Below are 19,027 nucleotides of genomic sequence, written 5' to 3' on the forward strand. Positions count from 1 at the left end.
TTAGGCTACGTTCCCACCACAAGCTTTTAGTGAGTTTTTTAGCTGCAGACTTTCTACACCGGTAAACTAAAATACTCTACTTGCATTTTTTTGAAAATACGTAGAGTAGAAAACTGACTAAAAACTCATCGTGGGAACATAGCCTTAGACTATGACCATGGGCTTACTCTAGCAGCAAAAAAGTATTGCAGGAATGGGGTCAGCCGTTCATAAATTTGCCACCTTACTGATGGCCGACTTCCCAGCTTCAACTTGATTCCATCCATCCATCCATCCATCCAATTGTCGAAATCTAATAATTCAGCCATGTGCAGAAATGATGAATGGTGCGCTGCTACTATTGTCTTCCCACACTACCGCTTCCTCTGCGCTTCCAGGCTTGTGGCTGAGGCCTTCTTGCAAAATCCCAAGCTCTCATGTCTCTGGATCGCTGCTGCCTGTGGGCGGGAATTGCTTGAAAAGCCAGAGGAGAGGGGAAGATTTTCCAGGGAAAGCCGAAGGCTGCAGCTGTTGCAGTCACACAGGAGAGAGTTGTGCTCCCTGTTACAAGCCGCTCTACTATTTACTGGAGGATTTATTTTCTATATCTATATATCCGCCTGGTGGAACATAACACATTACTCAGCTGCTCGCCAAGTAAGTATCGCCGCTATTGTCGCGTCCGTTATTTCATAGCGTAACATCCTTCCCATAAACTCCATGTACAGGGCATAGTCAGCAGTTACTTCTATGTTAATATGAATCCAGTGCAGTCTGTAATGTTATCAATAGGGCTAAATGGGCTTCTATGGCGTCTACTATTTACCCCTATTTACTCTATCACTGCATTGTGCCAAGTAAGGGGTTCGCAGCAGTCCTATGTAAAGCCACAGATGTGGTATCATTATTCTGCACCATCATTTACTATCTTGGCATGAAATCTCAATGGATTGGCTATGTGGCAGTGTTGGCACTAAGTGCCTGCAGCTATAAAGTAGACCAGTAAAGAAGCGATGTAGGAATCCTGAACATCAAAGTTTATGTGCAGGATTTGTAGAGATAGTGTCTGTAAAGCGCTGCGGAATATGTTAGCGCTATGTAAAAATAAAGATTATTATTATAGAGATTCACACATTGGGATCTAAGGAGGAAAGAAGGTTTAGGGTATGTGCACACGTCAGGATTTCTTGCAGAAATTTTCCTGACATTTCTGCCAGAAATCCGCATGCTTTTTTTTCCGCGTTTTTCATGCGTTTTTGGACGCGTTTTTGGTGCGTTTTTTTCCAAATGCATAAAATAGCGGGAAAAACGCAGAAAATCCGCAAAATTAATGAACATTTTTTTTTTTTTTTTTACCGCGATGCGTTTTTTCGCGGGAAAAAACGCATCATGTGCACAAAACATGCAGAATGCATTGTAAATGATAGGATGCATAATGTATGCGTTTTTAATGAGTTTTTACAACGTTTTTATCGCAAAAAACACAAAAAAAAACGCAAAAAAACCTGAACGTGTGCACATACCCTTACTGTGCCCATGTAACCACCCCACCGATCATTGCATGAATGCACCTATGCTATATCTTATACCAGCTGGCTGGAAAGGATACTATCTAGGTGTAAGCACTGGATATACCCTTCCTATGTGCGTCTGTCCATGTGCGTCTGTCCTACGTTCCTGCATAGTGAGTGCAGGTTGGAGGGGATGGAATTCAGAGGACTGCACATCCGATCACATCGTGCAGAGCTTACGTCCCACAACAGGGTTATCCATCTCTGGGGATTTATTATGTTTATTAAATGCAAATATTTAGGACTAAAAGACAATTCTGCAATTTGGATTCATGTAAAAATTCTGCACCGTTTAACTATTACAGGTTCTTTGTTTCCCTTCACGTTCAACTGTGATGTGATCTGTGATCATAAATCAGCTTAGAGCAACTTTTTTTAATTATTAATTTATTATTATTATTATTATTATTATTATATAACGCCATCATATTCCACTGTGCTATATATGCATTATCATCTCTGACTATTGGGGCTCAGTCTAGATTCCATATCAGTATGTCTTTGGAGAGGGGGGGGGGGAACTGGAGAACCCGGAGGAAAGCTACACAAACACAGGGGGCACATACAAACCTTGCAGATGCTTTAAGAAAAAAAAAAGACATCGGAAAAAAATTGCAAACTCTCCTATTAGACAGTCAGAGCAAGCTCACTGATGGATTCTCAGTTGACTCATTCTGCAGCCAGAAAGAGACAGACACACTATAGAAATAGTTACAAAATGTTTAATGAAGCCCAATTACAAAAATTATTTTTAGCAGAAAATACAATCTTAAATTATTATTTTAATATTATTATTATTATTATACATTTTTATAGCGCCATTTATTCCATGGCGCTTTACATGTGAATGCGGGGCAAATAAAAAAGAAAAAATATTTCCGAAATGTCAGTATAAAGAAAGCCTTTTACAAGTTGCATAGTTTAAGGCAAAAAAAAATAGGTCCAGATATTTATTCCTTGTGAAGAATAAGTTGCACTTTGGCCAGCAGGTGGCGCCGGCATCCAACCTCTGGGAAATCTCCAGCAGCAGCATTGAGTCAGAGCAGGCTGCGGCTGCTGCCGTCACCCTGCCCAGTGCTGCTGTCTGCCTGGCACACATCATCGCCACTGCCTCACTGTTCATGATTCCTTTTCAGAGCGTGATCTCGCCTTGGATCTCCCTGCTCAAGTCCTCGTCCACCCTCCTAGGGCTCCATCCTTGGCACTTGGCTCCATCAGTGACTAGTATGTTGGAGAGCAGCTGCAAGGTGGTGAAGGAAGGACTTCTGGAGAAGAGGAGCGATGGCTTGCTGCAGCTGTGGAAGAAGAAGAGGTGTCTCCTGACCGAGGAAGGTCTTCTGCTCATCCCACCCAAACAGCTGGACCATCACCAGCAGCAGCCGCCGCCGCCGAGCTCCCCCACGGAACCTGCCAGGATCAAGGAGCTGCATTTCTCCAACATGAAGACTGTGGACTGTGTGGAGAGGAAGGGCAAATACGTCTATTTCACGGTGGTCATGGCAGAGGGCCGGGAGATCGACTTTCGGTGTCCCCAGGACGAGGGCTGGAATGCAGAGATCACATTGCAGATGGTGCAGTACAAGAACAGACAAGCCATCCTGGCCGTGAAGTCCACCAGGCAGAAGCAGCAGCACCTGGTCCAGCAGCACCTGGTCCAACAGCACCTGGTCCAGCAGCATGGCCACCGCATCAGGAGCGCCTCCAACTCGGCATAGCCCCAGGTAAGAAGGGTGCACAGGTCAGGCCCCATCATGGCCACCATAGAGGGACACCCTGCTGTCTGGAGACCCAAGGTAGGAAGGGTGCACAGGTCAGGCCCCACCATGGTCACCATAGAGGGACACCCTGCTGTCTGGAGACCCCAGGTAAGAAGGGTGCACAGGTCAGGCCCCACCATGGTCACCATAGAGGGACACCCTGCTGTCTGGAGACCCCAGGTAAGAAGGGTGCACAGGTCAGGCCTCATCATGGTCACCATAGAGGGACACCCTGCTGTCTGGAGACCCCAGGTAGGAAGGGTGCACAGGTCAGGCCCCACCATGGTCACCATAGAGGGACACCCTGCTGTCTGGAGACCCCAGGTAAGAAGGGTGCACAGGTCAGGCCCCATCATGGTTACCATAGAGGGACACCCTGCTGTCTGGAGACCCCAGGTAAGAAGGGTGCACAGGTCAGGCCCCATCATGGCCACCATAGAGGGACACCCTGCTGTCTGGAGACCCCAGGTAAGATGGGTGCACAGGTCAGGCCCCATCATGGCCACCATAGAGGGACACCCTGCTGTCTGGAGACCCCAGGTAAGAAGGGTGCACAGGTCAGGCCCCATCATGGCCACCATAGAGGGACACCCTGCTGTCTGGAGACCCCAGGTAAGAAGGGTGCACAGGTCAGGCCCCATCATGGTCACCATAGAGGGACACCCTGCTGTCTGGAGCTGCTGTAGTTATAATAGACCAAGTGATGGAAAAGTTCTGGACCTAGAACATTTCTGCACCTTCAGTCTGTAAAGAACCAACAAAAGGTCATAGTTTAGAACTGTAGATATTTTGTCCTGTCTGATTCTTACACAGCCTTATAGGAGGGACAGCATGTTTTATACCCTCTTATAGGGTTTTTCTGACACTAACATGTTCTGACTTGTCCCTTAGACATTTTGGGAAGGTCCTATTGTTAGGTCTGGGAGCTAGGACTACCCCCAGTGTGCAAAATGTGCTAATGCTATAGGAACGTCCCCATGCATGGGACCATGGAGGTTATAGAGGGGTAACTGCAATATTCGGGCATTCCTGTAGTGAAGGTAGACTTGTGTGCACACAGCCCACCCTTCTCCTACTATGGGGTGGCTGCTGCACCTGGAGGAGAATGCTGCTGTTCTTTGTTCGGTTAATGATACTCTGTCACAGACTACTCTACAATCATCTGGGAGGCGCACATCTGCACAGCACTAACAATAACACTGCTATAGCCCATGCTTCATTTCACCGCCACCATCGTATATGTGGCTGATGTGGGGCGATCTTGCTCAGGTGCCAGACAATCCTTCACAGCCGGAAACAGAGACTATTCTGCATCATTGGATAGAGGTGGGGATCCTTACCGACCCTATAGAAACACGAAGCAGGGCACGTATAAAACATGTAGTTACATCAAGAATATGCAAAAATGTCCGCTCCCTCTTCTCTAATTGGGCTAATAGAGATAGGATCTGTGCTAGAGGACTTCCAAGGATGTCTTCTTCAGAAGTGTACCTTTGTCACTTCTTACAAATCACCTACAGAACCTTTTTAATCAGGTTTAGAGTCCAAGAGGGACATGATAATACATTGGTGCTTGAAAGTTTGTGAATTTTTTTAATATTTATAAATTAATTTAACCTACAACTACATCACCCAAGTCCAAAAATTAGATGGAGAACGTTTCTTCTTCAGTCCTCAGAAATCTGCTTTGGTAGTGCCATGTTACACTTCCACAAACGTGTTATCTGTCATATAAAGAAAACAGGTCGCCCACTCACACCCGATTGTCAGCCCATTGATTGAAAACACCAGACTCTAATTTTACAATCAAATTATCTGCTAATCCTCACGTACTTTTGCCACACACAGATATGTGATATTGGACCATTTCTAATGAGGGATATGACCTGGGTCTAATATTTTTCACTTGGATCTTTTCTTCTAGTTTTAAGAAAATTCGGAAGGGTTGACAAACTTTTAAGTATTACTGTACCTTTTTATTATAAAAGTAGAAGCATATTACAAGAAATGATTTTTGAAGTTTGACTTTTTCTATCTCTACAATTGTTATGGACAAATCCCGAAAGCCAGACAACTATTTTGTCTAGAATAGGGCTGGTGCCTGACTTTTCCATTTGGATGTAGTGATGTCTATGAGGCTGTGTGCACACGTTGCTGATTTTTTGCATTTTTTTCACAATAAAACGCTATAAAACCGCAAAAAAATACGCATCCCATCATTTAGAATGAATTCCGCATGTTTTGTGCGCATGATGCGTTTTTTTTCCACGAAAAAAACGCATCGTGGTAAAAAACGCAGCATGTTCATTAATTTTGCGTTTTTTTTTTTCTGCGGATTTCCCACTATAAAATGCATTTGGAAAAGTCCGGAAAAAAACGCATCAAAAACGCGACAAAAACGCGCAAAAAACGCATGCAGATTTCTTGCAGAAAATTTCAGATTTTTCTCAGGAATTTTCTGCAAGAGATCCTGAACGTGTGCACATAGCCTAAGGGTCACTTCCGTCTGTCTGTCCTTCTTTCTGTCACGGATATTCATTGGTCGCGGCCTCTGTCTGTCACAGCTATTAACTCTGTGTGACCAGCTTTTTACTATTGATGCTGCGTATGCAGCATCAATAGTAAAAAGATCTAATGTTAAAAATAATAATAATATAAAAAAAAGGTTATTCTCACCCTCTGACGTGCGTCCTGTCCTCGGCAGTGCAAGCGGCAGGTTTCGGTTCCAAAGATGCTATGCGAGAAGGACCTTTCATGACGTCACGGTCATGTGACCGCGACGTCATCACAGGTCCTGCGCTCATACCAACCCTGGGACCGGAAGCTGCCGCATGCACCGCACACAGGCGCCAGGACTACAAGGGGTTAGGTATATGTTTCTTTTTTATTTTTTAACCTGTTACATACGTGGCTGGGCAATATACTACATAGCTGGGCAATATACTACGTGGCTGGGCAATATACTACGTGTCTGTGCTGTATACTACGTGGCTCTGTGCTGTATAGTACTTCGCTGTGCAATATATTACGTGACTGGCAATATACTACGTGACTGGGCAATATACTACGTGGCTGGGCAATATACTACGTCACTGGGCAATATACTATGTAAATGGGCAATATACTACGTGACTGGGCAATATACTACGTGGCTGGGCAATATACTACGTCGCTGGGCAATAAACTACGTGGCTGGGCAATATACTACGTGGCTGGGCAATATACTACGTGGCTGGGCAATATACTACGTGACTGGGCAATATACCACGTGGCTGGGCAATATGCTACGTGGCTGGGCAATATACTACGTGACTGGGCAATATACTACGTGACTAGGCAATATACTACGTGGCTGGGCAATATACTACGTGGCTGGGCAATATACTACGTGGCTGGGCAATATACTACGTGACTGGGCAATATACTACGTGGCTGGGCAATATACTACGTGGCTGGGCAATATACTACGTGGCTGGGCAATATACTACGTGGCTGGGCAATATTCTACGTGGCTGGGCAATATACTACGTGGCTGGGCAATATACTAAGTGACTGGGCAATATACTACGTGGCTGGGCAATATACTACGTGACTGGGCAATATACTACGTGACTGGGCAATATACTACGTGGCTGGGCAATATACTACGTGGCTGGGCAATATACTACGTGGCTGGGCAATATACTACGTGACTGGGCAATATACTACGTGGCTGGGCAATATACTACGTGGCTGGGCAATATACTACGTGGCTGGGCAATATACTACGTGGCTGGGCAATATTCTACGTGGCTGGGCAATATACTACGTGACTGGGCAATATACTATGTGACTGGGCAATATACTACGTGGCTGGGCAATATACTATGTGACTGGGCAATATACTACGTGGCTGGGCAATATACTACGGGGACATGCATATTCTAGAATACCCGATGCGTTAGAATCGGGCCACCATCTTGTGTGTTATAAATGCTAGTGTGTGTGCTCAGTGTCTCTACAACAATGCTTGGAATTGTAAAACACAGGAGTGTCTGAATGATTCACTTGATACTTTCCTTCCCGGTGGTAAACAATGCCGGATTGCATGTTATTTTTATCCACATTCGGGCTGATTGTTAAATATTAGCTTTTGACTTCAAAGCTTCAGATAAACTACAGGCCGTATAACGATCTCATATAATGATGTAATGGTGACATCATCGATGGTTTCTGCAGATAACGCTATCAGTTCTTTTCATCTACAGTGGGGCAAAAAAGTATTTAGTCAGTCAGCAATAGTGCAAGTTCCACCACTTAAAAAGATGAGAGGCGTCTGTAATTTACATCACAGGTAGACCTCAACTATGGGAGACAAACTGAGAAAAAAAAATCCAGAAAATCACATTGTCTGTTTTTTTAACATTTTATTTGCATATTATGGTGGAAAATAAGTATTTGGTCAGAAACAAACAATCAATATTTCAGGCTCTCACAGACCTGTAACTTCTTCTTTAAGAGTCTCCTCTTTCCTCCACTCATTACCTGTAGTAATGGCACCTGTTTAAACTTGTTATCAGTATAAAAAGACACCTGTGCACACCCTCAAACAGTCTGACTCCAAACTCCACTATGGTGAAGACCAAACAGCTGTCAAAGGACACCAGAAACAAAATTGTAACCCTGCACCAGGCTGGGAAGACTGAATCTGCAATAGCCAACCAGCTTGGAGTGAAAAAATCAACAGTGGGAGCAATAATTAGAAAATGGAAGACATATAAGACCACTGATAATCTCCCTCGATCTGGGGCTCCACGCAAAATCCCACCCCGTGGGGTAAGAATGATCACAAGAACGGTGAGCAAAAATCCCAGAACCACGCGGGGGGACCTAGTGAATGAACTGCAGAGAGCTGGGACCAATGTAACAAGGCCTACCATAAGTAACACACTACGCCACCATGGACTCAGATCCTGCAGTGCCAGACGTGTCCCACTGCTTAAGCCAGTACATGTCCAGGCCCGTCTGAAGTTTGCTAGAGAGCATTTGGATGATCCAGAGGAGTTTTGGGAGAATGTCCTATGGTCTGATGAAACCAAACTGGAACTGTTTGGTAGAAACACAACTTGTCGTGTTTGGAGGAAAAAGAATACTGAGTTGCATCCATCAAACACCATACCTACTGTAAAGCATGGTGGTGGAAACATCATGCTTTGGAGCTGTTTCTCTGCAAAGGAGCCAGGACGACTGATCCGGGTACATGAAAGAATGAATGGGGCCATGTATCGTGAGATTTTGAGTGCAAACCTCCTTCCATCAGCAAGGGCATTGAAGATGAAACTTGGCTGGGTCTTTCAACATGACAATGATCCAAAGCACACCGCCAGGGCAACGAAGGAGTGGCTTCGTAAGAAGCATTTCAAGGTCCTGGAGTGGCCTAGCCACTCTCCAGATTTCAACCCTATAGAAAACCTTTGGAGGGAGTTGAAAGTCCGTGTTGCCAAGCAAAAAGCCAAAAACATCACTACTCTAGAGGAGATCTGCATGGAGGAATGGGCCAACATACCAACAACAGTGTGTGGCAACCTTGTGAAGACTTACAGAAAACGTTTGACCTCTGTCATTGCCAACAAAGGATATATTACAAAGTATTGAAATGAAATTTTGTTTCTGACCAAATACTTATTTTCCACCATAATATGCAAATAAAATGTTAAAAAAACAGACAATGTGATTTTCTGGATTTTGTTTTCTCAGTTTGTCTCCCATATTTGAGGTCTACCTATGATGTAAATTACAGACGCCTCTCATCTTTTTAAGTGGTGGAACTTGCACTATTGCTGACTGACTAAATACTTTTTTGCCCCACTGTAAGTGTTGTGCTGTCAGGGTGATGAAGTTGTGAACTATAGTCATCCATGCACATTAGATTAAAGGGGTTTTAGAGACCCACGTCAAAATCCAAAATGCCTGTAGGATTCATAAGCAGTTCCGGTGTGATCATTTCTATACCAGAACATCATTATTTGCAGGTAAACACAGCTCTCACCTTTGTTTGTTCACGTCCTGATCATGTATGTTTCTTGTCTTACAAACTACACTTCCAATAAGTCTTTTCTGGGTGAGCAGTAACCACCAATTATGGTTATAACGATTTAGTATGAATTGATACGGGTACAGTGATACCTAACTTAAATGTTATATTCAATGTTTTACTACTATTGCGCAAGAAAATAATTTTTTAATGAAAACAATTATTTTTTTATTTTTTCCATCATATTCTGAGAGCCATAGCTTATTTTGTTTGGTTATTTTCATGGGGACAAACATTGAGATCAAGAAGGGGTTGTCCTAGTAGTGGACAACCTCTTTAACACTGCTTCAGGAATCTTCACCCTTCTTTTGTACAGTGGATTGGAAAAGTATAAACCCCATTACCGTGGCATTTCTCATCTTTTGCTACCTCACAACCTGGAATTTCACTGTTGTGTTTTTTTTTTTAGGGTTTACATCAGTTCATGTAAAGAACATGCCTACAACTGTGAACATTTTGTTTTCCATTTATTGTGAAGCAAACAACAAATACGACAAAATAACTGACAACTTCAGTGTGCACAACTAACCTCCCTAAAGTCAGTACTTTGTAGATCCTCCTTTTACTGCAATTACAGCTGCAAGTCACTTTGAAAAAAGTCTCTATGAGCTTTCCACATCTTGCCTCTGTGAGTTTTGCCCAGTCCTCCAAAGGAAAACTGCTCTAGCTCCTTCAAGTTAGATGATTTCCTCTGGTGAAAAGCAATCTTCAAGTCTGACCACAGATTCTCATTTAGATTAATGTCTGGGCTTTGACTAGGCCACTCCAAAACATTTACACGTCTCCCCATAAACCACTTGAGTGTTGCTTTAGGAGTATGCTTTGGGTCATTGTCTTGTTGGAAGGTGAACCTCCTTCCCAGTCTCACTGACAGAGTGAAACAGATTTTGCTCAAGAATATCCCTGTATTTCACCATCCATCTTACCCTCAGCTCAGACCATTTTCACTGTCCCTGCTGCCAAAAACATCCCCATAGCGTGATGCTGCCACCACATTGTTTCACTGTAGGGATGGTGTTTTTTGGGTGAAGAGCTGTGTTAGTTTAGCGGCAGACACAGCACTTACCTTAGTAGCCAAAAAGTTAAATTTTGGTTTCATCTGACCACAGCACCTTCCTCTATAAATTTGTGGAGTCTCCCACGTCTTTTGGCAAACTCAAAGCGTACCTTACAATTTTTGTGTGTAAGTAAATGCCTTTTTTCTGCCCACACTTACATGAAGGCCACCTCTATGGAGTGTATGGCTTATTGTGGTTGTATGAACAAATACTCTAGTCTCTGCTTGGGAACTCTGCAGTGCCTTGTCTCGAGGGTGTCATGTCCCCCTGGAAGACCTGGCGTTAGACAGTAGCGTCTGGTAATGGATCGCAGGTCTTCTTTAGAGATGGGGTGATTTGTGTCCCATATTAAATGGATTTAGTTTCTTCTGGTGCTGAAGAGGTTAACAACCCTTACTATGTTGGTCAGAAACATGCTGATCGCTTTCAGCTGCTTCTGATCTGGTCATTGTGTCTTCCTATGTGAACTGGTCAGACCTTCTCGTCCTTACTGGTGAAAGATTATTTTTCCTGTGCTGTGTGCTAAAACTAAGTTGTTGGAATAGCGTTGTTGTAGAAGTGTTCTGTGGTTTGCTGTCGTATGTTTCTGCTTTTCTCCTGGTCCCCATTCCCATTGAGTTTATTCCTCCTTGTCCCTATTCTCCCTGTTGGTTAGTGCTTTTGTATGATAGAGGTTTTCTGTTATCCCTGTTTTGTCTTTGTGTCTTGTTTACCTTACATTTCTCTCCCATACCTCATGGGGTGGTGGAGGGGAAAGATCAGGGTGTACCAGGAGTAGTAAGGTCGGAGACTCAGGCTTCTCTACTTTCAAGAGTATCTCCAGGACAGGCATAGTTAGGGTCCCAGTTCCCGTGACAGTTTAAGGGCCTCCCTTCCTTACCAAAGACCTTCACAGTGTGACATTTCCTAGGGTTACCTTTTGTCTCTGTGCTGCCTCTCTGATTAATGTCCTCCTTGCCCAGCCTGAGAGTTTTCGTTGGCAACCCTCTCTTGGCAGGTTTGTTGTGTTCTTTCCATTTGATGATAATGCATTTGATGGTGCTCCAGGGGATCATCAGAGATTGGGAATTTTTTTTATAACCCAACCCTGACTTGTACTTCTCAACAACTTTGTCCCTGACTTGTTTGGAGATCTCCTTGGTCTTCGTGGTGTTGTTTGGTTAGTGGTGTCTCTTGCTTAATGGTGTTGCAGCCTCTGAGGCCTTTCAGAAAAGGTGTGTATCTACTAACAGTCACTGTGACACTTGGATTGCACACAGGTGGACTTCCTTTCACTAACACGTGACTTATGAAGGTAATTACTTGCATCAGAAGTTCTCAGGGGCTTCATAGCAAAAGGAGTGAATACATATGCACATGCTAATTTTTAGTTATTTGATCCAATAAATGTAATTTATGTCTATTTTTCTCACTTCACCAACTTAGACTATTTAGTGCTGATGAGTGATGAGCGAATATACTCGTTACTCGAGATTTTCCGAGCATGCTCGGGGGTCCTCCGAGTATTTTTTAGTGCTCAGAGATTTAGTTTTCATCACCGCAGCTGAATGATTTACATCTGTTAGCCATCTTGATTACATGTGAGGATTCCCTAGCAACCAGACAACCCCCACATGTACTTATGCTGGCTAACAGATGTAAATCATGCAGCTGCGTCAACAAAAACTAAATCTCCAAGCACTAAAAAATACTCGGAGACCCCTCGAGCATGCTCGGGAAATATCGAGCAACGAGTATATTCGCTCATCACTAGTGCTGATGCATCATACACAAATCGGATTACAACACAGGTTGTAATGTAGCCAAATAAGGTAAAAAGTCATGGGGGTGAATACTTTTGCAAGGCACTGTATCATAATTGCTAAGCCTGTAATTGTCGTATGTAGTTGGTTATATTACAGCAATATTTGACTGTAACAAGCAGCAATATTTTCACCTAGATAAGCCTTTCGATTAAATCCAAAGCATTCACAGAAAAATGGTTCACACCTCCACAGAGAACAGGAGTACATAAAGGGAACCTGTCACATTGCTATATGTAGTCTGTGGGCAGCCTGGTATAGAGAGGAAGAAGCAGAGCAGAATGATATAAAGGTTTGTTGGAAAATATTCGGTATTTATTTCGTGCCATAATCTAAACTATTTTCTAATTTACTTGAATTAAAAAATTACCTAACTACACCGTCAAACTGCTTTTCTAATTTGTTTTTTCACGACGCTCTGTTTGAGAATTGCAGTGCATGCTGCCGCAGCTTTTACCCCTCCCTGGAACATATTGTCATCAGTGACGGATGTTTCGGGGTCCGGGCTAGTCACTGCACAATGACAGCGCACGCTCTGATGCCAGCTCAGATCATCAGCAACGAGTCGGCCACAAAGCGCGGTGTCAGAATACCAGGCGCAGTGACATCACTTGTGGGAGCAGCATCAGGTGTCTGCACATCGGATATTCTGACAACAGTGACTAGCCCAGCCCCTGAATAATAATAATCTTTATTTTTATATAGCGCTAACATATTCCGTAGCGCTTTACAGTTTGCACACATTATCATCGCTGTCCCCGTTGGGGCTCACAATCTAGGTTCCCTATCAGTATGTCTTTGGAACAAGCATCACTGATGACTCTACTTTTCAGGGAGGGGACAGGGGCCATGGCAGTGACTGCTGCCTCTGCCCCCCAATGACAATTCGTTTGAGTATCCCAGCATGCACTGCTATTCTCAAAGCATTGTCAATAATGAAGTGTGGGAAGAAAAGAATTAGGAAAGCACTTATAGTGTAGTTACTAAATTTTTAATTCAAGTAAGTTAGTTTAGAATATGGCACTAAATAGCTAGGAATTTAGAATGAGAATTTCTTTGTCTTCAAATCACCCCTTTAATGCTTGTTTGCCCCATTTCTGTTACATGATCCTAGGTCTCATTCCGCATACATTTTGTTGGCTATCTGTTTTCAGGGAGAACAGGGGACAAGCAGGTAGGTACTGTTTTGTATTGGTGGTGTCCTGTCTATGTCATGTGAGTGTTCAGCTATGACGCCCAGGTAAAAGGCATGAGACCACTGAGCCGGTGATTGCCGTGGTCATGTGTTGGCGATGGGACATCACCAATATAGGAGCCTGCAGGGAGCAGCACAGAGGTGACTCTGGAGTGGAAGGGACACAGGTCACAGTCCATTTTGTTATTTGAAAGCATTACTTGACTTTTCCTGAATTTCTCCTGAGTATAGACAACCTCTTTAAATAAATGGACCACCCCAACGTGTGCTTAGCCGTCTGTGTACAGGAACGTTATAGCAGTGGTGGATACATCCTTTCGCTAAATTGCTGCATGTTCACCCTCCATATCTCTAATCAAACACACAAACCTCGGAGGGCATTCATGGAAGACTATTACTCACTCTGCCTCTTGATGTAATGGCAGTTGACAGAACAGAATGTTGCTTGTGGACTTGGGTATATTTCATTAAATTCATGCCCTCACTGTTAAAAGGTTATTCTCATGATCATAGCTTCTGGAGCCCACTGCTGCCAAGTCTCCTGGCTTCCAGCCTGCCAGGGGCGGTGCACTTTTGATGATTGACACTTCTCACCAGCGGCATGGCTGAAGTGCTTACAAGAACTGTGTACTCTCTCAGTTTTGCCTCTGTAGCATTGGAGGAACACAGGGGCTCTAAAAGTGTTTGGTTCTAGTGATCTACGTAGCTTCAAAGCAGTGCTTACAAGCTCAAGAGTAAAGAGCTTGCAAATGCACACTCCTTTTCTAGGAAACCAATAACTGGTATGTAATAAAATTAAAAAGCCCTTTGTTATTAAGAATGGATAGGGATATTTTTTAAGAAGTAGAAACAAGCAACTTTGAGGTTTATGGCATACTTGACTGCCATTACCAGGGCAGACAATGGCGAATCCTCCCAGCATACAGTACTGTGAGGCTTTTAGAGATTGCAGAGACCTTGACACACAGTCCTGGGTCTCGCAGATCCCTCCTATAACTGGCCAGCAGTTGACGTTGGCGAGCACGTGACCGGGGGCACAAGGAAGTGATGTCATGCACTTTCCCGTTGCACGATGAAGTCAGCTGCTGGCTTCACTATAGGACAACACGCAGCGTGGGAGCTGAGGGAAGGTGAGTATTTTTTTTTTTAACTCAATGGCCATACCACTACATGTATGAAGATGGCCTGTGCATTATACTATATGGATGACTATAGGTTGTGCATTATACTTTATGGATGACTGTGGGTTGTGCGTTATACTTTATGGATGACGTTATATTTTATGGATGATGCAAGCTGTCAGCTTGCCTTTAAATTATTACAGAAAATGAAGTATTTCTCCCAGAAAATTAGCATTTACACATGTTTTGTTATACACATGTTTATGTCATTTGTGTGCATTAGCGCAACGCAAAATAATAGATTAAAATGAGCCAGACAAAATTGTTGGCACCCTCAACTTGATATCTGGTTGTAAACCCTTTGGAATAAATAATAGTAATCAATTACTTCCTATAACCATCAGCAAGCATCTTACACCCCTCTACTAAAATTTTCAACCACTCTTCTTTTGATCACTCCAGATCTCTCATATGTGAAGGGTGCCTTCTCCCAACACCAATTTTAAGATCTCTCCACATGTCTTCAATGGAAGATAGATCAAGGCTCATTGCTGGGCTCTGCAGGAGTCGGACTCTCCAACACTTTGTTTCCATTATCTTCAGATTTCATGATTCCTTGCAAACAGTCAAGACCCCAAGTGACAGGGGCAGCAAAACAACTTCAAAACATCTTTAAAACTCCACCATATTTGACTTTAGGTACTGTGTTCTTTTCTCATTCCATTTCTGAAAAAAATAGAGTTATATTCTTAAAAAAAAAAAAAAAGCTCTATCTTGGTCTCATCTGTCCACAAGATGCTTTCTCTGAAGGATTTTGGCTTAATTGCGTACATTTTGGCAAACTGCAGTCTAGCTTTTTATGTCTATGTCAGCAGTGGGGTTCTCCTGGGTGTCCTGCAATAGCTTAAATGTCAACGGATAGCTTGCGCTGACACTAATGCACCTGCAGAAAAGCTTGTATTTCTTTGGAACTTGATTGAGGCTGCTTCTCCACCATCCGGACTATCCTGCATTGCAACCTTTAATCAATTTTTTTCTGCCGTTCACGTGTGGGGAGATTAGCTACAGTGCCATGGGTTGTAAACTTACTTTTTTATGTTGCACACCGTGGACAAAGGAACATCAAGATCTCTGGATACGAACTTGTAACCTTGATATTGTTGATATGTTTCAACAATTTTCTTTCTCAAGTTCTCATCTTCAGACAGTTCCCTTTTCTCATTCCCTTATCCCATTTTTATCTGTTTTCAGGTTTAACTTTCATATTGCCCACACCTGTTACTTGCCACCGGTGAGTATGAACAAGCATCACATGCTTGAAACAAAGTTAGTTACCCACAATTTTGGAATGGCCAACAATTTCATCCTGCCCATTTTGGGGAGTTTTGTGTGAAGTTATGTCCAATTTGCATTTTTTATCCTTTTTTGTGTGTTCCAAAACAATCAACGGAAATAAACATGTGAATAACAAAACGTATGCTTCAATGTATATGAATATAATATATTTATTCAGGATGGGGCATTGGGGGGGGAGGTGCGGTCCAAATATTGCATGGGGCCCATGATACTCTAGTTACGCCACTGATTACTCAGTTATGTAAGCACATACAGTGAGTACGGAAAGTATTCAGACCCCTTTACATTTTTGAGCAAAAAAGAAAAAAAAAAAAAAATCCAGCTCCAGGAGTAAAATTAAACAAAAATTTTTATTAAATATCTTTAAAAATTGGAAAGCTGCTTACCAAGAATATAAATCACAAAATAAGGATGAAGACAAACATCAATTCGCTGGACGCGTTTCGAGCGCCAAAAGCGCTCTTAAACTTCAGCATAAGACCCCTTTACATTTTTCACTCTTTGTTTCATTGCAGCCATTTGGTAAATTCAGAAAAGTTCCTTTTTTTTCTCATTAATGTACACTCTATGCCCCATCTTGACTGAAAAAAAACAGAAATGTAGAAATTTTTGCATATTTATTAAAAAAGAAAAACTGAAATATCACATGGTCATAAATATTCAGACCCTTTGCTCAGACACTCATATTTAAGTCGCATGCTGTCCATTTCCTTGTGATCATCCTTGAGATGGTTCTACTTCTTCATTGGAGTCCAGCTGTGTTTAATTAAACTGATAGGACTTGATTTGGAAAGGCGCACACTTGTCTATATAAGACCTCACAGCTCACAGTGCATTTCAGACCAAATGAGAATCCTGATGTCAAAGGAACCGGCCAAGGAGCTCAGAGACAGAATTGTGGCAAGGCACAGATCTGGCCAAGGTTACAACAGAATTTCTGCAGTACTCAAGGTTCCTAAAGAACACAGTGGCCTCCATAATCTTTAAATGGAAGAAGTTTGGGACCACCAGAAGTCTTCCTAGACCTGGCCAAACTGAGCAATCGTCAGAGAGAGCCTTGGTGAGAGAAGTAAAGAAGAACCCCAAGATCACTGTGGCTGAGTTCCAGAGATTCAGTAGGGAGATGGGAGAAAGTTCCACAAAGTCAACTATCATTGCAGCCCTCCACCAGTCGGGCTTTTATGGCAGAGTGGCCCAAAGGAAGCCTCTTCTCAGAGCAAGACATATGAAAGCTTGCATAGAGTTTGCTAAAACATATGAAGGACTCCCAGACTATGAGAAATAAGATTCTCTGGTCTGATGTGATGAAGATAGACCTTTTTGGTGATAATTCTAAGTGGTATGTGTGGAGAAAACCAGGCACTGCTCATTACCTGCCCAATATAATCCCAACAGTGAAACATGGTGGTGGCAGCATCATGCTATGGGAGTGTTTTTCAGCTGCAGAGACAGGACGACTGGTTGCCATTGAAGGAAACATGAATGCGGCCAAGTACAGAGATATCCTGGATGATAACCTCTTCCATTGTGATCTGGACATCAGACTTGGCCAAAGGTTCACCTTCCAACAAGACAATGATTCTAAGCACACAGCTAAAATAACAAAGGAGTGGCTTCAGAACAACTCTGTGACCATTCTTGACTGGCTGGGCCAGAGCCCTGACCTAAACCCAATTGAGCATTTCTGGAGAGACGTGAAAATGGCTGTCCACTAACGTCCACCATCCAACCTGATGGAACTGGAGAGGATCTGCAAGGAAGAATGGCAGAGGATCCCCAAATCCAGGTGTGAAAAACTTGTTGTATCATTCCCAAGAAGACTCATGGCTGTACTAGCTCCAAAAGGTGTTTCTACTCAATACTGATCAATAGAGTCTGAATACCTATGACCTTGTAATATTTCAGTTTTTCTTTTTTAATAACTTTGCAAAAATTACTACATTTCTGTTTTTTTTAGTCAAGATGGGGTGCAGAGTGTACATTAATGAGCACAAAATGAACTTTTTTGAATTTACCAAATGGCTGCAATGAAACAAAGACTGAAAAATTTAAAAGGGTCCGAATACTTTCCGTACCCACTGTATGTCCAATTTATATATATATATCCATATTAATACTTTATGCAAGATGATATTCAATGTGATGTCATTCTAGTGTTTATGTCGTGGGACTTGTAAATGTCGAAATTAATGCTTCCATTGTAGAGAAATTTCTGCACTTTGTCGTAAGTCCATATCATTTTTGGCCTCTCAAGGCATAGATGAATTTCTGGTTCCCTTTTCTTTACTTTTCTGAGTTGTAGATTAATCCTATGAAATTCTGAACTATAGACATTCACATGGCGTGCACAAGCTTGTATCATCCATACAAAGGGGAATTATTCTTCTAAATATAATTAATTTGATACACTGATACTTAGTACTATGTTTCTTCTAGTCCAGACACGCAAAATTGCTAAAATAACTTATTTCTATATTCTTCTATTTCACATGTTTTGTTTGAGACTTTGAGAACTGACAATATATTAACCCAATTGTCAGAATTGTTTTTTTACTGACTTCAGCAATTTGTATTGTGACCTAGGGCATAGTAAGGTCAAGTGTAGATTGATGCTTATGCCTGACCAGCAGTGTCCCTGCGAAGTGCCAGCCATTAAATGATGAAGTACTCGTGAGATCCTGTGTGAGGTAGTAGAGGGAAACTAGATGGAACGGAATTATGGTCTCTGTTTTATCTAAAGACCTAAATGTTGTCACACTCCTAACTGCAAATTGTTTAGTGTTTAACTCATTTATCATCTAATTTATTTTTCTTTTAAATTCAGTGCCAATTAGTTTCATGATATCTCTATCAGGACGCTGTTTCTCAGAGTGCCAACACACGTTCTTTTCACCTAACCATGGAGTTAACTCACCACTAGGGGGAGCACAGTAGTTAAATTAATGAAGATTTAAAGGGAACTCGCCCAACTGAATACGTAGCCAAGTAATTTCTTGACAATACCAGGTAATATATACATGAATCGCCCCAAAGAGCTGCTCCAGCCCTGGAAATCCTGCTCTAATTCCCCCTTCATATATGCTAATGAGGCTGGAATACTAAGAAGTTTATCTAG

General features: G+C 42.6%; 1 protein-coding gene across 2 annotated transcripts in view; it reads left to right on the top strand.

Annotated features, from left to right (window-relative positions):
• The first annotated feature begins 477 nt into the window (after positions 1-477).
• PHLDA1 (pleckstrin homology like domain family A member 1) overlaps positions 478-19,027 on the top strand; it is a 28,636-nt gene continuing 10,086 nt past the window's right edge. Inside the window, exons 1-2 of one of the 2 annotated variants that reach the window (XM_069764572.1) lie at positions 478-636; positions 2,687-3,271. In XM_069764572.1, coding sequence (XP_069620673.1) covers positions 2,777-3,265 — 489 coding nt within the window. In that variant the 5' untranslated portion in view covers positions 478-636; positions 2,687-2,776 and the 3' untranslated portion in view covers positions 3,266-3,271. Of the gene's footprint in view, positions 637-2,594; positions 3,272-19,027 lie in introns of those variants that run through there. The other variant, XM_069764570.1, reaches the window with a different exon arrangement.

Source organism: Ranitomeya imitator, chromosome 4, assembly GCF_032444005.1.
Source record: "Ranitomeya imitator isolate aRanImi1 chromosome 4, aRanImi1.pri, whole genome shotgun sequence".
NCBI classification, from domain to species: Eukaryota; Metazoa; Chordata; class Amphibia; order Anura; family Dendrobatidae; genus Ranitomeya; species Ranitomeya imitator.